The sequence below is a fragment of the Chrysemys picta genome, chromosome 3 (genome assembly GCF_011386835.1).
Source record: "Chrysemys picta bellii isolate R12L10 chromosome 3, ASM1138683v2, whole genome shotgun sequence".
Lineage (NCBI taxonomy): Eukaryota > Metazoa > Chordata > Testudines > Emydidae > Chrysemys > Chrysemys picta.
In genome coordinates this window covers 50,085,979-50,111,905 of record NC_088793.1, presented here as the reverse complement: position 1 = coordinate 50,111,905, position 25,927 = coordinate 50,085,979, and the positions used below count along the sequence as shown (strand labels likewise).

At 51.9% G+C, this 25,927-nt stretch overlaps 1 protein-coding gene across 11 annotated transcripts in view; it reads right to left on the bottom strand.

Moving 5' to 3' along the window:
* PRIM2 (DNA primase subunit 2) overlaps window positions 1-11,537 on the bottom strand; it is a 290,346-nt gene extending 278,809 nt beyond the window's left edge. For 2 of the 11 annotated variants that reach the window (XM_065587909.1, XM_065587908.1), the window contains exons 1-4: window positions 11,445-11,535; window positions 10,733-10,901; window positions 8,645-8,748; window positions 6,026-6,105 (exon numbers count right to left, since the gene is read on the bottom strand). In XM_065587909.1, the coding sequence (XP_065443981.1) occupies window positions 6,026-6,105; window positions 8,645-8,748; window positions 10,733-10,886 (338 nt within the window). In that variant the 5' untranslated portion in view covers window positions 10,887-10,901; window positions 11,445-11,535. Of the gene's footprint in view, window positions 1-6,025; window positions 6,106-8,644; window positions 8,749-10,732; window positions 10,902-11,075 lie in introns of all 11 variants that reach the window. The other 9 variants (XM_042848836.2, XM_065587910.1, XM_024101570.3 and 6 more) reach the window with 6 other exon arrangements.
* Window positions 11,538-25,927: the final 14,390 nt, after the last annotated feature.

Genomic DNA, 25,927 nt, shown 5'->3' with positions numbered 1-25,927 from the left:
CGCTGCTAGGTGGACTCTGATAGATGAGACAGTTAGGCCTTGCTGTTTTAAGGACCAGAGATAGTCCAGGATGGTAGGTACTGGTACCCCCGTAGGGACAGTGTTGTTTAGGGCACACCAGCAGGAGAAACGCTTCCATTTGGCCATGTATGTGGACCTAGTGGATGGCTTTCTGCTCCCCAAGAGCACCTGCTGCACCGAAGTGGAGCAACGCAGCTCGGATTGGGTCAGCCATGCAGCAGCCACGCAGTCAGGTGGAGAGACTGCAGGTCCGGATGACATAACCTGCTGTGTTCCTGAGTGATCAGGTCCGGCCACAATGGTAGAGTGATTGGTTCTGTCACAGACAGATCGAGGAGCGTGGTGTACCAGCATTGTCTGGGCCACGCTGGAGCGATCAAGATTAAGCGGGCCTTGTCTCTGCGTAACTTGAGGAGGACCTTTTGGACCAACGGAAATGGAGGGAAGGCATAGAGCAGGTGGTCTTTCCACGGTATCAGGAAGGCGTCTGACAGGGATCCCGGGGAACGTCCCTGGAGAGAGCAGAACACTTAGCACTTCCGATTCTCGCGAGAGGCGAAAAGGTCTATGTGGGGAAATCCCCACCTCCGGAAAACAGAATGAATAACGTCCGGACGTATCGACCACTCATGAACCAGGAAGGACCTGCTGAGGCGATCTGCCAAGGTGTTCTGGACTCCTGGGAGAAAATATGCCACCAGGTCGATTAATTGAGCTATGCAAAATTCCCAGAGATGTATGGCTTCGTGACAGAGGAGGGACGACCGCGCTCCACCTTGCTTGTTGATGTAAAACATGGCCGTTGTGTTGTCTGTGAAGATTGCGACAACGGCCCTGGAGGTGTTCACAGAATACCTGACACGCTAGGCGTACTGCTCTCAGTTCCCTAACGTTGATGTGCAGGAATATTTCTTGTGCGGACCAAAGGCCTTGTGTGCGAAGGTTCACGAGGTGAGCGCCCCAGCCCAGAGAGGACGCGTCCATGGTGAGGACTAGAGAGGGCTGTGGAGCATGGAATGGCATCCCCCCGCAAACCAGGTTGGGGTTTAGCCACCAACCCAGAGAGGACAAGACCTTCGTCGGCACCGTGAGTACTGTGTCCAAACTGTCCCGGCCTGGGCGGTATACTGACGAGAGCCAGATCTGAAGTGGGCGGCAACGTAGTCTGGCATGTTTGGTCACGAAAGTGCATGAGGCCATATGGCCCAGAAGACCGAGGCACGTGCGTGCTGTTGAGGTCGGGAAGCTTCAGAGGGCGTGGTTAAGAGTTATCATGTACTGGAAGTGGGTCTGCGGTAGGCACGCCCTGGCGAGATTCGAGTCCAAGACTGCCCCGATGAAGTGTATTTTTTGGGTTGGCTCCAAAGTGGACTTTTCGGCATTGAGCAGCAGGCCCAGTTGCCTGAAGCAGGTCATGACGAAGCGAACGTGAGACCGCACTGTAGCTCAGACCGACCCCGAATGAGCCAGTCGTCGAGGTACGGAAACACTTGGATCTGATGTCTGCGGAGCCAGGCCACTATGACAGCCATACATTTTGTAAAGACCCTTGGCACTGTGGAAAGGCCAAAGGGGAGGACCACAAATTGGAAATGCTGCTGTCTTACCACAAAGCGAAGGAACCGCCTGTGTGGAAGGTAAATCGCTATGTGGAAGTATGCGTCCTTCATGTCAAGGGCAGCGTACCAGTCTCCAGGATCCAGGGATGGGATAATAGTTCCCAGGGTAACCATGCGGCACTTCAACTTTACCATGAATTTGTTGAGTCTGCGTAGGTCCAGGATGGGCCGAAGCCCCCCCTTTGCCTGCAGATATGTCCTTGCCACCTTCTTGCCCTCTTTGAGCAAGGCCCAAAACTCTTCCCTGGACCCCTGGAGAACCAGCTCTTTGAATTTCCCCATCGAGTTCCAGGTGTTATAATTATAACGGCTCAGGAGAGCCTGCTGGTTAGCTACCCTGAGCTGTAGGCCACCAGTTGGCTGGATTTTACGCCCGAAGAGATCCAGGCGCCTAACGTCCGGACGCTTGTTGGCCATGTCTCTCCCTCTCGTTTACAGACTGTACAACAAGGGAGCAAGGTTGGGGGTGCACATACAAGTACTCAATCTTTGGATGGCACCATGTATTTCCTTTCCACCCCTCTTGCTGTGGGAGGGATGGACGCCGGCAACTGCCAGATAGTATTGGCATTCGCCTGAATGGTCTTAATGAACGGCAAAGCTACCCGCCTGGGGGCATCGGCCGACAAGATGTCCACCACCAAGTCCTCAACTTCCGCCACCTCCTCCACCTGCAGATTCATGTTCTGTGCCACCCTACAAAGGAGGTCCTGGTGTGCACAAAGATCTATAGGTGAGGGACCAGAGGAGGGCGTGCCTGCCACGGCTTCGTCAGGTGAGGATGAGGAGGACAATCCCTAGACTAGTGGGTCCTGGAGAAGGTTAGGTTGAGGAGGGTCCGGCTGCCCTAGGTCCACGACCGTAGGGGCATCAGCCTGCTCAGGCGGTAGGGCAGTTGCCTCCGAAGCTATTGGGGGAGGGCGGCTAACAGTTGCCTCAGGTACCCTAGGCTCCGAATGAGCCGAGCGAGAAGCGCCTGAGGGGCAACCTTGGACTTGGTGGTATGCCCAAGGGGTCCAGAAAGACCATTGTGGAGGACCTTGGTCGGGATCCTGTCCTACATCTGGCCCCTGGCTAGCGCCATCAATGTCTTGGCCCTGGATATTATAGCCACTCTCCGCTTGGGACGACACAGAGTTTGGGCGAGAAGGCCAAGGCGGTGCCGAACGCACTTGTTGCGTTGACCCGGCGCCATCTACTGGTCCGCGCGTGAGAGCTGGAGACCGGTGCCGGTGTCCCGGGCGGTACCGTGATCAGGAGCGGGACCGACGATCGTAACGTGCCGGGAGGTCGATCTGGATATGGACGACGACCGACGGTGCAGGCGGTGCCAGGACTGACTGCACAATGAGCAGTGCCAGGACTGGTGCCGGGAGCTGGATCGGTACCGATCATACTGGGAGGGAGACCTCCGGGAGGCGGAGCGGTGCCGCGAGTACGACCGGCGCCGAGATGGAGATCGGACCGGGATTGAGAGCAATGCCGAGCTGTTTCGCTCTGCAAAGGAGGTCGAATGAAGGCAGGCTTCCCTATGGATGGGACAGTCTGCACCGGTGGTGCCAGAGGGCGAAACGGTGCAGACTCAGTCAGCACAATCAGGTCGCGAGCAGTGGAGAACGTCTCCGGAGTGGACGGCAGGCCCAGCTCAACCACGGTGTGCACCAGGGAGCTTATATGCACCAGACTCAATGGCGCTTGCGGCGCCAGAATTGACGGTGCCGGAGTTGGCGCCTTCGCAGTGTGGTCCGGTACAGCGCGCTGCTCCACTGAGGCCGCCGGCGGTGGTTGCACCTGTGGAGGAGCAACAGGTGGTTTGTGCTGCTTCTTGGGCCGCGGAGACAGCGAGCGGTGTCGCATCTGTACCAGTGCCGGAGACATCTGGTGCCGAGGTACCTGGCTGGTGCTGGGTCGCTCCGTTGCCGGAGGCGTGCCGCAGACCGACGGTGCCTGGTCTGCGCACGGTGCCGCAGACCGACGGTGCCTGGTCTGCGCACGGTGCCGGGGGCATCGGGCTAAGTGCCGCTTCCATCAGGAGCTGTTTTAGACGGAAGCCCTGCTCCTTTTTTGTCCGAGGCTTGAAAGCCTTGCAGATGCAGCACTTGTCAGGTAGATGAGCTTCCCCCAGGCACTTCAGACAGGAGTCGTGGGGGTCTCCAATGGGCATCGGCTTGAGACAGGCCAAGCAAGGCTTGAAACCCGGAGACTTGGGCATAAGCCCTGGTACCGGGGCGGAGGAACGGGGATAAACCCCGATACACCAACTTATGTACAACTATATACACTAATATACTATATACAAACTTACTAAGACTACTCTAAAAACTGCTAAACTAATAAACTACACTAAGAACTAACTATAAGACAATGAGAAAAACAACGACAATCACGGGCGGTAAGAAGGAACTGAGGGGGCGCTGGGTCAGCAGGGGCATATATCCGGTGCTGTGAGGGCGCCACTCCAGGGGGGGCGTCAGCCGACCCACCGAGAGTTGCTAGGATAAAAATCTTCCAACGATCGTGCACGCGGTGCGCACCCACTTAATTGGAATCAATAAGAGCAAGCACTCAAAGAAGAACAATTGATACTACACTAATGAAAATCTCCTGCAATCTATGCATTTTTAAAGTACAAGTAACATTTAACTGACTGGAGATTGAGTATCAATTCACGGGGACCACTAAAAAATTACTTATTTGCTGATTTTAAGCAACTATGAGACCTGCAGACAATGACTGAAGATAGGATTGTACTTGGCTGGCCCCATTTTTGACTCTCAGAGATCCCAAACGGCAATACTGACAATTACTCATCTGCCCTAAACGTCTCTTGTGCATGCTGCTATGATGTCATTATGTAGTGATGCCAGTGGGAAAAGCAATGAAGTTTGGGCTACAGTGTCATTCAGATTTTGCTTTTAAGGGCTTGTTTACATAGTGTGGTATGCACACCAGGGAGAGTGCACATTAGAATTCATGCAACTGACCTGTGTAGACCCTGCTGGTGTGCACTAAAATAGGATCTACATGGGCCACTCAGAATACAATACATTGGTGCACATTAGAATTCACATCCCACTGGTGCACATTACCACACCATGCAGACGTGCCCTTAGTTACACCCAAATAGTGTCGTCTCTGCTCTGAATGTAGAGATCAGGATACAGGCATGGTTGAAACTTAAGGCAAGACAGAAGCAAATCTGGTAGTCAAGTGAAGGAATCTAAGATGTCAGGCCAGGTTGTATGTATGTTACTGGGTAGTTTCATAGCCTCCTGTCAAGGAGATGTTTTTTCTGGGAGTCCCTCTGCATCCCCGACTGCTCTCAGGAACTGACTATTTATAACCAGAAGCTCCTCTCTCCTACCCCTCCATATCTGTTTGGCTACACAACTGCGACCACTGCCACTGGACCTCACAGGAGTTACTCATATCTTTGAGAGTATGAGATTCCATTAATGCAACACTTCTACTTGGGGTGATTATGGAGAAAACTTCAAAGGTATACAATGTGTGAAACATAGCTGATTTATTGGTGTTGACCTTAAGGAACATGATACAACAGAATTGCAAAGACTGCATTTGCTTCCTGTTACCTTCTGGGTAGAATTCAAGAAATCATACTGATTTGTAAAAACTTGCATGTTTTGGGATCTGGCTACCTGGAAGACTGCTTTTCACATGTCCACTGCAATACCTGGGATACTTTTTCCTGATTGTCCACAGACATACATGCAGAAAGGCAAACTTTCTACCTTTTGATCGCAGTAATAAACCCATGCATGTACTTATTGTGAGATTTTCAAAGCTGCTTAAAAGAGTTCAGCAACCAACTCCAACTGAAATTCAATGGAAGTTGGGCCCCTAATCCATGTAGGCACCTTTTTAAAATTCCGGCCTATGCTTAAAGAGATGACTGGGGTCCATGTATAAGGCAGTGATCTACAGTGGTAATCTTTTTAGACCAACTTGTCAATTACTGAGGGTCAGAGGTCAAAAGTGCTCAGAGGCAGGCTAAATCTATTCCTATTTATGTCAATCGGAACTAAGTTAAATCAATGCTGAGTGCCTTTGAAAATAAAAAATAAAAAACTATGTGTATTACTGCCCAATGACTATGTGGGGAGTGCATTATTTAAATATCAGAATAAATTTATTCATGCCTAATTTTAAGTATATAAATATATTCCAGTTTTTTTTAGTGTCATTTTTCACCACATATGAATTCTCTTCCTGACTAAGCTTCTAAACTGGGAAAAAGCTTATACCTGAAACAAAGAAAAGTTGTCTCTATATTTAGTACCACATTACCAGCCTTTAGGTGACAAAGTTTAAACCATATACTTAAAATATTAAAAAGAATATATATTTGCTTAAAAAATACTTACGACTGGCAGTAAGCAAGGCGCAGTATGAAATGAGAGATATGGTCTTTCCTCCTTGCATCATAATCATCCTCAACCAAAGCCTACAGTTTCCATAAGAGAAAATATGTACTGAATCATGGCAGTAAAAGAAAACTGAAGTTGAGAAATAAATCCAAAATTAAATAGCAAGACCCACAACCTTCCTGTCATATCACTGTAAAACATGTAAAGTACATTAAATTCTTTCTACACTTCTGACAAAGTCAGTAAGTGCTGCAAGAATTATCAAAAGACAAATGGAAAAAATCCTACTGTTAACTGAAAATGGCAACTAAGAATACACTTCATAGTACAGGGGAACTTTTCATCCAACTACTTGCTCTGAACTAAAATGGTTATAATTTGGGAGAAATTTTCCTTCAAAACACTCATTTCTGCGAACAAACCAAAGCTAATTATTTGGAAGTACCCACAAACAAGCAATTGTGTGCTTTTTCCGCACTGATAAGAAAACATTAGGGCTGTCAATTAATCGCAGTTAACTCACGCAATTAACTCAAAAAAATTAATCGTGATTAAAAAATTTAACTGTGATTAATCGCAGTTTTAATCGCACTGTTAAACAATAGAATATCAATTTAAATTTATTTTATATTTTTGGATGTTTTCTACATTTTCAAATATATTTGATTACATTTACAACTCGGAATACAAAGTGTACAGTGATCATTTTATATTATTTTTATTACAAATATTTGCACTGTAAAAATGATGAAACAAAAAAAATAGTATTTTTCAATTCCCCTCATACAAGTACCATAATGCAATCTCTTTATCATGAAAGTGAACTTACAAATGTATATTTTTTTTGTTACATAACTGCACTCAAAAACAAAACAGTGTATAACTTTGCCTACAAGTCCACTCAGTCCTACTTTTTATTCAGTCAATCACTAAGACAAACAAGTTTGTTTACATTTACGGGAGATAACGCTGCCGGCTTCTTATTTACAATGTCACCTGAAAGTGAGAACAGGCTTTCGCATGGCACTTTTGTAGCCGGCACTGCAAGGTATTTACGTGCCAGATATGCTAAACATTTGTATGCCCCTACATGCTTCTGCTACCATTCCAGAGGATATGCTCCATGCTGATGACTCTCGTTAAAAAAAATGCATTAATGAAATTTTGACTGAATTCCTTGGGAGAGAATAGTATGTCTTCTGCTCTGTTTTACCCGCATTCTGCCACACATTTCATATTATAGCAGTCTCAGATGATGACAACCCAGCACATTTTGTTCATTTTAAGAACACTTTCACTGCAGATTTGACAAAATGCAAAAAAAGTACCAAAGTGAGATTTCTAAAGATAGCTACAGCACTCAAACCAAGGTTTAAGAATCTGAAGTGTCTTCCAAAATCTGAGAAGGACGAGGTGTGGAGCATGCTTTCAGAAGTCTTAAAAGAGCAACACTCCGATACAGAAATTACAGAACCATCAAAAAAGATAATCAACCTTCTGCTGGTAGCATCTGACTCAGATGATGAAAGTGAACATATGTCGGTCTGCACTACTTTGGATTGTTATTGAGTAGAACCCGTCCTCAGCCCGGACGCATGTCCTCTGGAATGGTGGTTGAAGATTAAGGGACATATGAATCTTTAGCGCATCTGGCATGTAAATATCTTGCAACGCCTGCTACAAGAGTGCCAGGCAAACGTCTGTTCTCACTTTCAGGTGACATTGTAAACAAGAAGCGGTCAGCATTATCTCTTGCAAATGTAAACAAACTTGTTTGTCTGAGTGACTGGCTGAACAAGAAGTAGGACTGAGTGGACTTGTAGGTTCTAAAGTTTTACATGGCTTTATTTTTGAACAGCTGGTTTTTGTACATAATTCTACATTTGTAAGGTCTACTTTCATGATCAAGAGATTGCATTACAGTACTTGTATGATGTGAATTGAAAAATACTATTTCTTTTATTTTTTACAGCACAAATATTTGTAATCAAAAATATTAAGTGAGCTTTGTACACTTTGTATTCTGTGTTGTAATTGAAATTAATATATTTGAAAATGTAGAAAAATCCAAAAATATTTAAATAGTATTCTATTATAGTTCAATCATGCGATTAATCATGATTATTTTTTTTAATTGTTTGGCAGCCCTAGAAAATGCCATTCCCAGAGTTGAACACAATATTGCTGGGGCAAATGATGCCAATACACCAAAACAAAACAAAAATCCTGTGAAAGACTCAACTTCCACTCTACTAGAAGCAGAGGTGATTTTAAAAACAGAGCATGCATTAAGCACTCCAAACCTTACTGAGTATCCTGCAGACCTCACTCAAACAGCTTTCAGCCTACTTTGATAGGAGTTTTGAATGTGCAAAATTTCCAGATTTTGACCCAACTAGGTCAGAAGAGAAATTACAAATGTTAATAGAAAATTAAAAAGAAAAAAAGTAGTTGATAGGCACAAAGAAAAAAATTCAGTGATATAAATCGTTCAAATTATAGAATTTATGCTTTGAGTTCAGTATTCAACAAGTGTATCCCTATTTTTGACAGTAAATGGAAAATAAAATCTATAGTAAAAAGATTATGCTTTTCCTTTTTCAATTATATACTTACTCTGAATGGAAATTTAAGCTTTCGAATCTCACGCTCCAGCCTGCTTTTGTACTCATCACTACCTTTCACATAGCTCACACCAAGGTTCTCAACTACTTTGAGCACTAAAGTAATTAGAGGAGACAAATGAAATCATCATGAGCAAGACTTGTAGTATAAAAAGATACATCTATTACAAAGGTCGGGGTCGGCAACCTTCGGCACGCGGCCCATCAGGGTAATCCACTGGCGGGCCGTGAGACACTTTGTTTACGTTGACCGTGCGCAGGCACAGCCCCCTGCAACTCCCAGTGGCCGTGGTTTGCCGTTCCCAGCCAATGGGAGCTGCGGGAAGCGGTGGCCAGCACGTCCCTGTGGCCTGCAGTTCCCATTGGCCGGGAACGGCAAACCGCAGCCACTGGAAGCTGCTGGGGTCCGTGCTTGCAAACGGTCAACGTAAACAAAATGTCTCACGGCCCACCAGAGGATTACCCTGATGGGCCACGTGCCAAAGGTTGCCGACCCCTGATCTATTAAAATGTAAAATTTGTTAGTTCTATCATCTATGCTAATAAGAAAAACTATATTCTATCCATTTTTTTTTAAAAGACTGAAAAAGACCAAAAGTGTTTCAGATTTGCTTCTCCCACATCCCCACAAGCTTTTGATTAACAAAAAATTTGCCTTCAGGATTACAGCCTTTGATCTGAATTGATTAGAAGAAATTAAAAGGAATAAGCTAACACAGAGCTACAGTTAAGTATTTGGAGGCCTTATTCAAAGCCTATTGTCATCAATGGAATGATTCCTAATTTCCATAGTATATTATTAACTACAGTGGTCAAATTAAGTACAAATTAGTTTTCCAATTAATTAGTACTATTTTCTCTTCGCAAATCAATCATGAACTAATTCTGATTTCTTCCAATGTTTTTGCTATTGCAAGTAGTCAAAAGGCTATGAACAAATGTCACTATATGGGAGGTTTAAAGTGATCACTTCAACTCTTTCGAGGTGTATGATTGGTCACATAGCATCCATTGTACTGTTTCTGTTCTCAACGGACAACAAAATTTTTAAACAAGCAGACAGAAGAACAAATGTTCTTCTTGTTCATCCACAAAAAGACCTGTTCACACACATAGTTAGGTATTTGTTCAGATGGTAGTAATAGCAGCAAAGTTACAATAGCACCCAGAGACAATCAGTCATGATCAGGCCCCCATTGTTCTGGACAAATAGACAGTCCCTAACTCTAAAGAGCTTTCAGTCTAAATATGGCTGAGATGCCACAGATGAGCACAGGCAAGAGAAAATTTTAAAATTAAAGTGACAGTGCAAGAGTGATAAATTGTTACCAGATCACACTGTTAAGAGCTATTTATCACTTTATTTGCTTTCTTTATTTTAAAAGCTATGAAAATTCTATGCTATTGTGATACTATTTACTACCATCATTGTTTTCCTGGAACCTTCCCCTCTGATTCTTTCTATACTCATGTTTTATCCTTAGTCTGTAAACTATGTGTATTGTCTTCTCTTTTATGCAAACAAGCCAAACCATCCATGAACAAGAGAGCATTTTAAACATTTGTACAATAAGTGATACAAACATGTTCAAATTTAACAGCTATTCAGAATTCATTAGGTGTTTTTTCACATACAGTGTTCTGCAGTACATAATACTCAATTATCGTTAATGAAATTAAAAAGCAAAATTTGGGGGGCATTCACACACACACACACAAATAAGCTACCAAAATAAATTTTGTTGTACTTTTTTTTTTTTTTTGAGAAAGGAACTGTATTTGTCAACTAGAAATTACAAATTATTAGTATAGAAATATATGCTTGAAAAGAAAACTAGAAGTACAAGTGAAGACATAAAACATATAGGCAGAGTAGATGACACTGTATATATAAACATGTCATTCTGATGCTAAAACAGTTGCATTACATGGGAGTCTTCTAGCTCTGATAACGGACATCAAAATAAGCCTGCATCCCACCTTAACACTTAACATTGTATCACTCATTGACTATGGATCACCTCAAACTGCATTTATCCAAAGTGCAAAAAAAGGGTTATAGATTTATGGTGTTACTCACATTTAAGCCTATCAATGGCAAAATTTTCAAACTCAGCTAGAGAAATATTTTCAGTGGGAGGCTGCAGGTAGAACTGCAGGCTGTGAGGATACAGATCTCCTCGTCTATCACCAGCAAGTCTTGCCTTCAACCTTTTTTCTCTAGAAAACTCCATTTTCTTTAAGTGAAACTAGAAAAAAAAAGTTGAACAAAAATATTGGTTAGTCACTGTATCATCAGCAAAAACCAAATTTTGCCCAACAAGGAGGGCGACATGACATCACTACCGCACTGGATCCATCCCTAGTTTACAGGCAGTGGAACAGACTGCCCGTTGGGCCAAGTTATAAAGAGCAGCACCAACCTGAAACCTAGTCACTTTCAAACCTGGAGTGAGCAGGTTCAGACAGATTCGCTGGGACCCTCTTGCCAATTGCTGGAGCTTTAGCATCACTCACCACCCCCAATGAGACTGGGAGCCCCCCCACGGGACGGGAGGGTGGCCGCCCGCACCCTTCCCCCGACGGGACAGGAGGGTCACTCCCACTAACGAGATGGGGTAGGACGGGACATGACACCGGCCGGGCCGCACTCAGGCATTGCCGGGAAGCGGAGGCAGCGGTGCTGGGCCATGGCTCTTTGACAGCCGCCAACGAGGCGGCAGCGCCCGCCATGGCCGCCCCCCAAGGAGGCGGCAGCGCCCATCCCAGAGCCGGGAACACGAAAACCTCACCCGGCTACCTGCCTCCACACGGACCCTGCCGGCTTCCCGCGCGCAGCACGCCCCGCCCCGCTCGCCTCACTTCCGCCAACTAGGCTCCGACCCCGCCCCCCGGCCGCCTGCCTCCTCCGCCTCTAACCCCGCCCCCGGCCGCCTGCCTCCGCCTCTAACCCCGCCCCCAGCCGCCAGCCTCCAACTCTAACCCCGCCCCCGGCCGCCTGCCTCCGCCTCTAACCCCGCCCCCCCGGCCGCCTGCCTCTAACCCCGCCCCCACCCGCCAGCCTCCAACTCTAACCCCGCCCCCCGGCCGCCTGCCTCCGCCTCTAACCCCGCCCCCCCGGCCGCCTGCCTCTAACCCCGCCCCCAGCCGCCAGCTTCCAACTCTAACCCCGCCCCCGGCCGCCTGCCTCCGCCTCTAACCCCGCCCGCCAGTGGCACCCGCGCAACACCTGACTCCGCCCCAACCGCGTGACTGGGGAGCGAGACGGGAAGCGGAGGCGGGTGGTTGGGGTTGGGTCCTATTAATGCCGCCTCCCATGGCGCGCGGCCCAGGCCGTGGCCCTTACAGCCCACCAGTTGCCGAGTGGGCCCCTCACGCCCGGCGGGGGCGGAGAAGGACAGTGGGGCCCCTCTGGCGGGTATTGATGCTAAAGCGAGCAGCAGCAAACCGTGGGGTTCAGGGCCAGCAGCCCTGGGGTGGGGGAAATGGGGAGCCCAGAGCTTGCCCTCAGGGGCCGGGAAACGCCACCTTAGCTCCTGCCTGCAGGTTCTGCTTTGTGCTATTAAGAGGGGAAGTGTGTATGGCTTACGGCCTGCCACCAAAACTGCTGCAGCCCGGCAACTCCCCCAGCCACAGAGAATCAACTCCAGAGGCATCTCTTCATAACATGCTTAATTAGGGTGACCAGATGTCCTGTTTTTAAAGGGACAGCCCTACTGTATTTAAGCCCTCCTGCAGCTCTCCTGACTTTTTCTTAAAAATGGGCAAATTGTCCCATATTTTTCTGTCCCCCATCAGTACTGGTGGGTCCTGCTGCAGGCCAGATTCTTGCTTGCCATCCTCCAAACCAATAGTACTGAGTGTAGTGGTTAACGATGGGGATAGATGTGTAAGGCTGGTGGCAGGGCGAAGATGCAGCATGCGGGGCCAGCTGCTCTGCGCTGGTCCATCAGCACAGCCCCTGCTGTGAGCCAGCTCTCAGCCAGCAGGGCTGCACCACCTCTCCCGTTTCCAGCTGGCACCGGCTGCGTGCTGTGGTGGTTTAAATTTATGGAGATATCCTATCTCCTAGAACTGGAAGGGACCTGGAAAGGTCATCGAGTCAAGCCCTCTGCCTTCACTAGCAGGACCAAGTACTGATTTTGCCCTAGATCCCTGAGTGGTCCCCTCAAGGATTGAGCTCACAACCCTGGGTTTAGCAGGCCAATGCTCAAACCATTGAACTATCCCTCCCCTATGAGTGTAGGCCACCTCTGCTACCCACCCATCAGCCCTTTACGTGCTTCCCCTCTCACTGTTGTCTCCCTGCTTTGCCACTTCTCCCCCTCCCCCAGATCCCCTGCTCCTCCATTTTCTCCCCCCGGTGGGGCATGTCCTGCTTTCAGCGCTGGGCGGAGAACCAGCCCCTGGTCAGAGCACTGAGCTCATCAACAGCCTGGCTTCCTTCCTTCCCCCAGTGCCTCTGGGCGGGCAGGCGCTCTAGGAAAGCCCAAGACCCTCCAGCTTGGGGCGCTGGCCAGGAAGAGCCAAGCCCTGAATGTCCAAAGCCCTGCACAGCACTGGCATGGGGAAACCTCTCTGCCCCTCAGCTCAGGAGTAGAACCAGCCCCTGGTCAGAGCACTGAGCTCATCAACAGCCTGGCTTCCTTCCTTCCCCCAGTGCCTCTGGGCGGGCAGGCGCTCTAGGAAAGCCCAAGACCCTCCAGCTTGGGGCGCTGGCCAGGAAGAGCCAAGCCCTGAATGTCCAAAGCCCTGCACAGCACTGGCATGGGGAAACCTCTCTGCCCCTCAGCTCAGGAGTAGAACCAGCCCCTGGTCAGAGCACTGAGCTCATCAACAGCCTGGCTTCCTTCCTTCCCCCAGTGCCTCTGGGCGGGCAGGCGCTCTAGGAAAGCCCAAGACCCTCCAGCTTGGGGCGCTGGCCAGGAAGAGCCAAGCCCTGAATGTGCCAAAGCCCTGCACAGCACTGGCATGGGGAAACCTCTCTGCCCCTCAGCTCAGGAGTAGTGGGGTGTGGGGGAGAGTGATTTCCAGCCTGTTGATGCCCTGAATGTGCAAGCTCCACAGCAGGCCCCCCCCCCCCCCCCTTGGGCAGGGACTTAACACCCTCTTCACACACATCCCACCCTGGGTCCTGCCTGCAGGAGGCTGCTCCATCCGCTAGGCACCCTCCCCTGCTGCGCAACATCTCGGGCCGGATTCACTGAAACCCCTGCAATCAGGATTGTCAAAAAAGCTAACAACGTTAGGAACCATTAAGAAAGGGATAGATAATAATGCCACTGTACAAATCCATTGTATGCCCACCTCTGGAATACTGCATGCAGTTCTGGTTGCCCATCTTTAAACAGGTATTTTAGAATTGGAAAAGGTACAGAGAAGGACAACAAAAATTATTAGGGGGTTTGGAACAGCTTCTAGATGAGGAGAGATTGAACAGTTCTAGTCTTTTTAGTTTGGAAAAGAGATGACGAGTAGGGGGTATATGATAGAGGTCTATAAAATCAGAATTGGTTTGGAGAAAATGAATGAGGATGTGTTATTTATGTCTTCACATAAAACACGAACCAATAGTCACCCTATGAAATTAATAGGCAGGCAGCACATTTAAAACAAACAAAATACTTTTTCCACACAGTGCATGCACAGTCAAACAGTGGAACTCAGCAGATCAGCCCCCACAGAGGGTGGGGAGGGAGTACCACCCAGCTCCGCTTCTGGCCCCAACCACAGCTGCAAGCCCCATGCCTGGGGTCCTGGCTGTCGGCCCTGCGCCTAGGGCTCCATGCCCAGCTGCTGCTGCAGACTCTGGCCAAGGGTCTGCTTCTACCTCTAGGGGACATGTCCTCCTTTTCCTGCTAAAAATAGCGTCCGGGGGGAATTTGTAAAGCACTCAAAATGTCCGGGATTTCCCCCCTCCCCCGGCAGAGCAGAGCTGGGAGGGCTGCAGGAAAGTCCCGGGCTGGACTCCGGAGCAGCTTCCTCCTCCCTGCATTCTGAGCCGGCCAGCAGCTCCTCCTCCTGCAGCCAGGTCCGGCAGCATTGTGCAGGGCCAGGGACCGGGTTTTGTTGTGCTGGGGAGCTCAGCCATGTGTCCGGCTGGCACAGAGCCCAACACCCTGTTCTGAGCAGCAGGGTAAGGGGGCCAGGGAGGTTCTGGAGGGGGCAGTCAAGAAACGGGGGGGACTTTTTAGGGGGAGTGGAAAAAGTTTTGGGCAGTCAGGGTACAGGTAGGGGGTAGGGTCCTGGGGGGCAGTTAGGAGCAGGGGTCCCAGGAGGGGGCAGTTAGGGGACAAGGAGCGGGGGGGTAGGGGGCTGGGAGTTCTGGGGGGGAGCTGTCAGGGGGTAGAAGTGGGGAGAGGGATCGCAGCAGTCAGGGGACAGGGAGCAGAGGGGTTTAGATGGGTTGGGAGTTCTGGGGGGGGGGGCTGTCAGGGGGTGGGGAGTGGTTGGATGGGGCATGGGAGTCCCAGGGGTCTGTCTGGGGGTGGGGGTGTGGATAAGGGTTGGGGCAGTCAGGGGACAAGAGGCAAGGAGGCTTAGATAGGGAGTGGAGTCCTGGGGGGCAGTTAGGGGCAGGGGTCCCAGGAGGGGGCAGTCAGGGGACAAGGAACGGGGGGGAGGGTTGGGGGTTCTGGGGGGGCGGGAAGTGGGAGGGGCAGGGGCGGGGCTCCTCCCGTCCTCTTTTTTGCTTGTTGAAATATGGTAACCCTATCTACCTCAAGCTGTGACCCCAGCCTCTGCCCCCTTACCTCTGTCTGCGTCCCCTCCTCCTGGAGCCACGGCTCTGCTCCCAGCTGCATGGGGGGGGAGCACGGATGGGGTAAGGGGGGCCCAAGGTAAAAAGTTTGGGGACCACTGCGTAAACACTCCCAGATTCTGAGTAACACACGAATATTTTACAACAGCTGCCAGAAAGTAAAGGTGCAGATAATGTAGGCACAATTGCTTTTAACAGGAAAAAAAAACCACTCAAAACTACATTTCCTATCTCACTTCCAGTCCCAGTCCCAACTCTGACTGCCTATTACCCTGTTTCTCCTGCTCCCACACAGCCACTGGCTCATCTGATCTCAGGATATTACTTTTTTCCCCCCAGTACTCCAGGGATTGTAGAGACCTCTACTGGCTAGATAGAGAACTGCAATACACAGTGCCATCCACTGACTGGAACCCTTTCCCTCCTGCTCACCACAGATTGGAGGGACAGTATCCAGTAATGAGACAGCAGGCTAATTACAATATTAATAGTATTTTGAAAGCTAGGATGTGGGAGGTAGTTTAGGCACAACCAGGGTGGATTTGATTTAAAGCACTAGTCAGGAATTCTCAATTTAATCGTGTCAAGTATCAGGGGGTAGCCGTGTTAGTCTGTATCTACAGAAACAACAAGGAGTCTGGTGGCACCTTAAAGACTAACAGATTTATTTGGGCATAAGCTTTCGTGGGTAAAAACCTCACTTCTTCAGATGCATAGAGTGATTTCTACATAAAAGTGCATTCTTGTTGGTTGTTATAACCTTAATACATATTCTTCACAACTCAGAGATAGATGTAGGTTTCATTTTTAGAAGATACACAGTATACATTTTTAAAGTGATTTATTTTGAAAACTTTTCAGATTAGTTTTACAGCTATATTAGAAAATGAATGATTGTTTGGTTATTTCATTTACCAAAGGTAATTGAAGCAGATATTTATGAAATCATTGGGAGGTGAACTATCTCCAATTCAACAGGTTAATCCATGGATTGGCAACCTTTGGCATGTGGCCCACCAGGGGCGGGCTGGTTTGTTTACCTGCTTCGGCCGATCGCAGCTCCCACTGGCTGCGGTTCGCCGCTCCAGGCCAATGGGGGCTGCGGGAAGCGGCGTGGGCTGAGGAATGTGCTGGCCGCCGCTTCCCACAGCCCCCATTGACCTGGAGCGGCGAACTGCGGCCAGTGGGAGCCGCGATCGGCCGAACCTGTGGACGTGGCAGATAAGCAAACTGACCCAGCCCACCAGGGTAAACGCCCTGGCGGGCTGCGTGCCAAAGGTTGCCGATCCCTGGGTTAATCCTTAATATTTGAAAGGATTTTCTTGCCATGCTGTATTAGGAAGAGAATATCACGAGACAGACATTTAAATTGTTTTATGTAACTAAAACAATGTTATGTATTCTAGATTTGTTTTTATTAAAATTGTTTTTAAACTAAAATAGTTAAATGAAATATTTTTTCAAAAAAAAAAAAATATATATATATATATATAAATCAACTAAGTCAGCCAGGTCAACATGAGAAACTTAAATATTGGCTTCCGCAGCTAACTCAGTCGTCTTCACCTTCATTTTCATGTTTGTTCATAATCTGGAAAGAAAAACAAGCTTTCCTGCTTTTTCAGGTCCCAAATAACTTCTCAGTTTGGAATGAATTAGTTCAAAGAAGATATTCTTTCTACACTGGCAGAAGACACTACTGCTGTTAATCTCACTTTTATCACTTCAACAGTCTCTGAATCCAAGTGCTTAAGTGACTTCCACCAGTTCACTGGTGTGACTTTCTTTAAAACATCATCAGCAAACATATTTCTTGAATGGTTCACCCTTAACTCTGAAGTTCATTATAGTTGGCATTATGGAGGGATGATTGCTGGATGTCCATGTCATAGCCAACTCCTCTTCTTCAGCAGTTAAGGTTTGACCCGGATACCGAGTACTAAGAATATTTGAATGAAAATGAGCTGGAGATAGCATTTGTCCCATTTGTTTTTTTAATGTTTTTTATTTAACTCGGTCATTGCATATTTCTCTTTTTAAAATCTCACTCAGTTCCTTCCAAATTTCAACAGGGTCAGCAATAAAACAGCTGTTTCCTTACATTTTGTTCAAGGCTACAGAAATAGGCTTCAGAGTACTCAACATGTGGTCAACATTTCTCTTAAACCCAATGTTGAGAACTTTGGCTGTGACAGTGCCATCTATTTTTTCCTCGATTTTGTTCACAAACTGTCATTGGATTAGGCCAGTTCTTGATATAGTGCTCAAAACAGTCCACTACTTAGTTCCATCGCACGTCTTGTGGGAGAGTTAGCTTGGTTCCTCCCACTTTTTTCAGAGCAGCTGCTGCAAAGTGGTTGTTATGGAAATATTTTGCAATTTCAACATTAGCCTTTATTTCTGGAACACTGAAATCTTTGGCTAGGAGGTGCATCAAATGAGCACTGCAATCATATGTTATTAGCTTGGGACTCTCTTCACTCTTCCAAATAATTTCTTCTCATCTTGGATACACTTGCAGCATTGTCCGTGACCAAGCTGCATACTAGACAGTTGAATTTTTTTTCCAGTTTTTTATAGCTTTTACTGCTACTTCTTGTAAGTATTCTGCTGTGTGTGTGCGCGCATTTCCTGATGTATCACTTGTTTCTGTAAGGAAGACATTCCCTTCTTCTGTTGTCCACAATGATCCTATTGTATGTGCTTGTGTGACATTGCTCCACCGGTCAAGACTCTGTTAACAATTTTACCCTCTAGACCTTTTGCACACTGCTCAATTTCTCTTTCATACACTTTATCCAGCAATTTGCCTGCAGCATCTGCTCTGTTGGGTGGACTGTATCCTAGTCTTAATGACTGAACCATGTTAATGAAGTGTGGCTTCTCAATCATACAGAAAGGAGAGTTTGTTGCATAAACAAACCAGGCAATTTTCTCATCAATTACCTGTTTTTGTAATTTGCTGGTTCTTATCACAAATTTATCTGTGGTTGTTTCTGGATGATGAAGATTTTTTTCTTCTTTTTGCTAAAGATGATATACTGTGGTTATATGACATACATGAGGTAACTGAAACTATCATTGGCAGATAACTCTAAAACTATAGAAAATGATGGTAATCTTGAAGGTGGATAGTCTTCAGAATCCTGTATATCGACGATGGATTCTCCTAAACAAAATAAGTCAATGCAGTTATTTAATTATTATTACCATATTGCTCATTTAGTTTTACTCATTGCATACAGTGACACTCAGTACTACTTTAAAGGTGAAATTGTAAAAGGAAGATCTGCCTATTTCAGCTATTTATTTTTTTATCACAACTGCATCTAAAATGATAGTACCATAGAGTAACAACTATATTTTTTGCTCAAACATGAGAAGTCAGGAATAGTCCAGAAGGAAGACAGGCAGTCCTTAAGAAAGAAGTATGAAATAAAAAAGTTTACCAACCTGAAGATCCTGCATGTTCAGACATGTTTCTTTCATCATCTTCAACGCAGCTTCCTCCTGAGAAGGAACATTTCTCATGATGTTGTTTCATTTGGGCAACCAGGCCTTGCATTTCTTTGTTGCGCTGTTTGCATTTTGCATGCATGCCTGTTTTACCCATAGGTAGAGGAACTTCATTAAAATATTCCCAAACTGGGTCTCTTTTACGGCCTGCTGCCATTATAGGTTTTCCTTTCTAGTGAGAGCATGGTATGGTAGATCTCAAATCAATGAAGGCTACACTCAGAAAGACCTCAAGACTTCTGGAATATGCTGCTCAAACAGTTTCACTTTTGTTTCTACTGCCTGTCCCTCTCTTCTCACATTTATCTCCAGACTTCTTCTTGTCCAGATCTATTCCACCCCCAACAATCTTCTACTCATTGAACTTTTTGAAACTTTTCATTTTTAGAGAGAGGTAAGGGATTGATTGTGTACACAAATTTGCAGAGGGACAATAGGGTTGAGGTCTGTTATTTCTCACCTCTATATTATTTAAAAACATTTTTGCTGTTAACAAGCATGTTATCTCTGGAGACACAAATCCACAGTTTGAGAACTGCAAAACTAAGCATCTCTGATGGTATCTTCAAGACTGAGCACTGAGTCCCATTGGGTAGATAGAAAGATTAACCTAAATCTATATAGAAGCCCCTGGAACCCCATAAGATTGGGTCCCTAATCCATGAACTGTTGGAACTCATTTACAAAACTTTTCTTAAACATTACATGAATATATTGCCTTATACTATAGTGTAAACGTCCGGTGCGGGGGTCGGGCCCTTTCAGGGGCCGTCGGGGGCCAGGCCGCCTCACTACACGGCCTGGATCGGTCTCAGGGTTCCGCCCCTCTGGCAGGGACTAGGCCAAAGGTACACGGCCTCTGCAATGAGCTCCTGCTCTCCGTCAGGGTCCGGCAGTGACTCAGGCCCGGGCTCCGGTCCTCACTGCCGGAGCTGGGGATTACAAAGTCAGTCAAGCCCCCGCGCTAGCTCAGGGCGGGGCAATAAACAATAGTTCGGGTGCTCAGCTCCGTGGATCAGGAGCTGAGCCCTGACAAACTCAGGGCGTCCTAGGCCCTTATTCAGGGGAGGGCAACCCCCAATAGTCCAGGGCGCTCAGAACCTTCCTTCAGGCTGAGCAGTAAAGTCAGGGGTTCAGGCCCGGCCCTCAATCAGGGCGGGGCAGCACACAATAGTCCAGGGGGCTCAGAACCTTCCTTCAGGCTGAGCAGTAAAGTCAGGAGTTAAGGCCCGGCCCTCAGTCAGGGCGGGGCAGCACACAAGGGTTCACGGGGCTCAGAACCTTCCTGAGGGCTGAGCACACACACAATTAGTAGGCCCAGGCCCTTAGTCAGGGCGGGGCAACAAACAATAGTCCAGGGCTCAGGACCTTGCGTCAGGAGCTGAACACTAACAGAGTCAGTAAGCCCAGGCCCTTAGTCAGGGCGGGGCAACAAACAATAGTCCAGGGCTCAGGACCTTGTATCAGGGGCTGAGCAGTAACAGAGTCAGTAAGCCCAGGCCCTTAGTCAGGGCGGGCAACAAACAATAGTTCAGGGCTCAGGACCTTGTATCAGGAGCTGAGCAGTAACAGAGTCAGTAAGCCCAGGCCCTTAGTCGGGGCGGGCAACAAACAATAGTTCAGGGCTCAGGACCTTGTATCAGGAGCTGAGCAGTAACAGAGTCAGGACACCCCTAAGCCCTTAGTCAGGGCGGGGCAACAAACAATAGTTCAATTGCGATGCTGGAGCGCTGGCTGGAGGGGGAAGCTGCCACCCGTAAGTGGGGTGGCAGGGGGGACACATGCCCACCCACTCCACTGTGTCCCAGCCCGGGGCCCTAAGAGCGGCAGTCAGTCTGCCGCTGTGTCGGTGGGGTCCTGACCGCAACACACCGACATTGGCTCCTCTGCTGTAGCCAGCCTGGGGTCAGCTACCCCCGGGCTACTTTCCATTTCCCCCTCCATTGGTACCTGCTCATCGCTGGGCTCGGCAGCGGGGTCCCACACCATGGGTTCCTCAGCTCGCAGAGGGTCGTCTGGGTCAGGCTGCTCCTCCGGTCTCGGGTCAGGGGGGCGCTCGGGCTCCCCCTCGAGGTACCGTGCCCGGGGCAGGCTCGGCCACTCCACTTTGGGGTACCTTGCTCGGGGAAGGCTCGGCCAATCCGCATCGGGGTACCTGGCTCTGGGGAGGTCCGGTCGGCCGGCGTCCGGGTATCTGGCTCTGGGGAGGCTCGGTCCGTCCGCGTCCGGGTACCTGGCTCTGGGAAGGCTCAGTCTAGCCGGAGCTCGCACCGGCACGTCTGGCCTCTCCGGCCGCTGGGCTCCAACTGAGTGCTGGGGCCTGGCTTTTATACTTCCTGTCCCGCCCCTTGACTTCCGGGGGGCGGGAACAGGTGGCGGTGGCTCCGCCCACTTGGGTGCCAATTCAGGCTCCTCTCCCTCAGGGGCCGTCGGGGCCCAGGCCGCCTCACTACAGGTTGCAGGAGCTCTCTGTGCTCCCTTCTCCCTCCGGCCTTTCCTGGCCCTCTCCAGCTGCTGCTTGCTGCTCTCCTTGTTGCTGCCGCTGCCGCTGCCGCTACTGCGTGAGTGAGTGAGTGAGTGCGGAGGGGGGGGCCTTGCCGGCCTGCCCTCCCCCTCGCCCTCGCCTCCGGAGGGAGAAGCATCGGCCCCCCAACGCCAACACCGATACCATCTGGGGGCCCACCTGCCTGCTTGCTTGCCTGCCTGGCCGGTTGCCCGGCCGGCTGACTGCCGCTCGCTGCTGCTGCTGTTCCTGTGTGGGAGCCGCTGCCTCCGTCGCGGAGTGCGAAGAGACTGCGTCCCTGGTTCGAGGGATTGTGGAGGGGGTTGTTTGAGGACTGTGTTTTTGAGTGACTTTGCCATCTTTGCTCCTGGGGTGGTGGTGCCCCCAGTCGCGTTAGGAGTGTGGACGGTACTGAGCCTCTCGTTTGTAATTCCTCGGACTGGAAGCCGTCGCTTGCCAGGAAGCTCCGAGGTCGACTTGGGAGCCTGCTATCCCGTCCCCCGTAGCGGACTGTTGAAGGGGGTGTGGGGGGGGTGCGGTGCCCCCCCCCTTCGTCCATCTGCTCCCCCTCTACCACCACCCCCACCGCCGACAGCTGCCGACAACCCCTCCACCGCCCCGCGTGCCACCTGGACCTGCTTTTCGCCCCTCGGCGGGGCTGTTTGCTCCCCCCGCCATTTCCATCGTCCGGGACTGTTTACTTGCAGCAGTGAACGGCAGAGCCTGCGCTTCGCGAACGCTGTGGGTGCACCTTTTCCCCCGCCCTGGACTTCTCCTGCCCCCCAACTACGTTTCGCTGGTGGGGTCCCCTCCCTGTAGCCCCCTTTGTATTAGTTGGCCCTACTTTACCCCCCTCCTTTTGACCCCCTTCGGTTTATTTTTTTTGGTGCCCATTCCCCCCCCCCCTCGGTTCCTAGCCTGCTGGCTGTGTTCCCGGCCCTGTCCTTGGGCTGAGGCTGGCTGGAGTTTTTCCTCCTACCCCTCCTTGTCCTTGGGCTGCAGCTGGCTGGACATTCCATTCTGTTTTCGGGCCGCTGCTCCGGTGCACCCCCCCCCTTCGCCCCCCCGCGCGCGTTTGTGCCCCCGTTTTGTTGCCCCCTCCCCTTTTGCGCTGTTCACCCCCCCCCCTTTTTACTGTTGTCGTGGTCCCCCCCCCGCCCCAGTGTAGCCGGGGGAGCCGGCTTTCTTTTTTGGCGGCTGTGCCCCACCCCTCTCTTTTCGCTCCTGTGTGCCCTCTCCATTGGCTCCCTCCTCCCCAGCTTGCAGCCTAGCGGGGGGGAGTGGTTGCCTTTCCCTCGTTTTGTCTTTTGCCTAGAGGGGAGGAGCGGCTGCAGGTTGTAATGGCGGGGGACTCTGCCCCTGCCCCTGCCCCTGCCCCTGCACCCCCGCCCACCCCAGTGGCCGGCCCCTCGGCTGGCCCTGTCCCGGATACTGCCGCTGCCATGGCTGCCCCCTCCACCGGCAGGAAGGGCCAAGGGAGGAAGAAGGGCAAGGGCCCTGCCCGTGGAGCCAGACCTCCTGCGGGCGGGGCTACGGTCCCCGCTGCGGCCCCGACACCGGCCGCGGCCCCTCCCTCTCCTGCCGTCCCTTCCACCAGCTCTGGTGGTGCTCCACCTCCGGCCCCCAGAGCATACGCCCAGGTGGCCGCCGCCTCTTTGCGTGCCGCCGCGCCGTCCGCCCCGACCGCCGCCTCTGGACCTGTACCTGGTGACCACGGCCCCTTCCCCTCGCTGACTAGGAGGCATGGCGTCCGTTGCCATTTGGTGCCTGCCTCGCCCCACATTGAGACTTATGTGCGGGCGTTGGCGAGGGTGGTGGGGCCTACGGCCATCGTGGCGGCCTCCAAGATGTACGGGAAGGCTGTGTTCTTCCTGGCGTCGGTGGCCGCCGCGCAGGAGGCGGTGGAACGAGGCCTGGCGGTGGGGGGCGTGTTTGTGCCTTTGGAACCCCTGGAGGACCTGGGCGTACGGGTGCTCTTGACCTCTGTCCCGCCCTACCTCCCCAACGCCGCCCTGTTGCCGGCCCTCTCCACCCTGGGGAAGCCCATTTCCATTCTGAGCTCTCTTTCATTGGGCTGTAAGGACCCTGCCCTCCGGCACATCCTGTCTTTCCGCCGGCAGGTCCAGCTTCAGCTGCCACCGGCGGCGGGTGCCGGAGTGGCGCTCGAGGGGTCCTTCCTGGTGCCCTACCGGGGGGCCCATTATCGGGTCCATTATTCGACGGGGGAGGCCCGGTGCTTCCTCTGCCGGGCGCCGGGGCATGTCCGGAGGGACTGTCCCCTGGCCCGGCCTGGAGGGGCGTCCGAGACCCCCGGGGCCCGGGAGGGTGCCGGCCCTGTCATCGCCGGCAACCCTGGCGGTTCGGACACTGCTGCTGCCGCCGCCCCTCCTCCTTCTGCCGCGGTTCCCGCTCTGGCCGCGGAGACGGCCGGGCAGGCGGGCCTTGCCGTCGCCGACCCTGGATCGGCGGGGCATGTGGAGGAGAGGGCGGGGCAGCTTCCGCCGGCCGCGGGGAAGGGCCCGCCCCAGGGGGAGGTTTCCCTCTCCCCTGCTGTCCCTCCGACCCTGCCGCCCCAAGCCCCGGAGCCATCGCCCTTGCCCTCTGGCCCTGCCCCTGCTGACCGGCCCTCCACCTCCTCTTCCACCTCGGGGGGCTGGGTGACCGTCCGGGGGAAGCGCGGCGCCCGCAGGTCGCGGGCTCTCTCCCTCCCCTCTGATGAGGAGGGAGAGCAGGCCCCCCGAAAGATGCCGCGGGGGGCCGATGTTGTTAGTTCTGTTTCCGCGCCCCCGGACGGTGCCCAGCAGGAGGTGCCGGCCATGGAGACCGTGGATGCCGTGGCAGCGGCTGGGGACATTTCTGTCCCTTTTGTTGGGCCCACGCCTGAGGAGGCTTTAGCAGCGGTTCTCCCGGCCCTTGCTCCGTCTGTGCCCCCCGCCGCCGCCGCCGATGCCGGGGCGGCCCTTGTCCCTGTGACTGGCGGGGAGGTGGCCGGGGCCGAGGGGACCGCTTTCGCCTCCATTTTCGATGAGATCGAGGCCCTGGGTCTGACCCCGGTCACTCAGGGGGAGGACGACCCTCCGCCAGCGGGCCCCGATCCGGGTGCTGGCTTAGTCCCGCCCCCTTCTCCTGCTCCCGGTTCCTCGCCCCACTCTGCCGCTCCCGACTTAGTCCTGGGAGAACCCTTAGCCCTACCTGCCAGCCCGGCCGCGACTCCCATCTCGTGCACGGCCGCCGAGCCCCTCGGGGCGACGGCCGTTGCTGAGCGGCCGGTTCCTGCCCCCGATCCTGCCCCTTCCATCGTTCCTGCCCCTGAGGCTTCCCCTGTCCCTGCTGCCTCCGTCCCCTCGGATGCTGACCTTGGCCGAGGGGAGCCGCAGTCTAGCGGCTTGGCAGCGGGAGATGAGGAGCCCGTTCCCGCTCCCGTCCCTGATCCTGTCCCCTCTCCTGCCCAAGTCCCTGTTCCCGCCTCGAGCCCCGCCCCTACTCCCACCCTTGCCCCAGATCCTGTCCCCGAGGTGTCTCTGTCTGCCACCTCTGGTGTTACTGCCGCCCCCGGGGTTGTCGCATTTCCGTTGCCTGCAGACAACCCTCAGGGGGCGGTTTTCGTGTCTCCCCTTCCTGCCACTGTGGGGGCTGTGTTGTTCCCTCAGCCGCCCTCTCCTTTGCCGGGGATGGGGACGGGCTGCCCGGCGCAGCAGCGCCGGAACTTGGCCCCTTGTATGTCCGTCACTGTGGGCCGCGAGGACCCTTCGGGGGCCCCGCCGGAGGATGGCGGCGGCTTGGCCGCTGCCTCCCCCTCCGCGCTGCGGGATGAGCTGCGCCTCTTTCTATCGGATTCCCGTGGTTCCCAGGGTAAGGTGCAGCTCACCCTTCAGCGCTGGGGGGACTTCCATCTCGTCCTCCGGGCCGTGCAGGCGCTTTTGGGGGAGGGGCGGGGGTCCGGTCGGCGGGACATCGCGGCCTATCGGCGGGCCCGCAGATTCCGCGACTCCCTTTTGACCTTCGGAGTCGAAACCGGGATCTTGCGGGGCCCGCTGGGGGCCGATGGTCCCTCCGCCCGTGAGGATCTGCCCCAGCCCTCCGCATGACAGTTACCACCTTTGCATCGCTGAACACTCGAGGCTGTAGGGTGGGTCTCCGCAGGAGCCAGGTGCTCTCCTTCCTTCGGGAGGGGGGGTACTCTGTGATTTTCCTGCAGGAGACCCACACGGCTCCGGCCGTCGAGGCTAGCTGGCGGCTGGAGTGGGGTGACGGGGTTTATTTTAGCCACCTCAGCGCCCATTCGGCTGGGGTGGCCACCCTGTTCTCCCCGGGGCTGCGGCCTGAGGTGCTGGGGGTCGCCGAGGTCGTGCCGGGCCGCCTGCTGCACGTCCGGGCCCGTGTGGAGGGGCTGGTTCTGAACTTGGTCAACGTTTATGCCCCGAACGCGGGCCTGGAACGAGTGCCTTTCTATCAGCGGGCGGCGGCCTTCCTCGGCACTCTGGATTCTCGCGAGT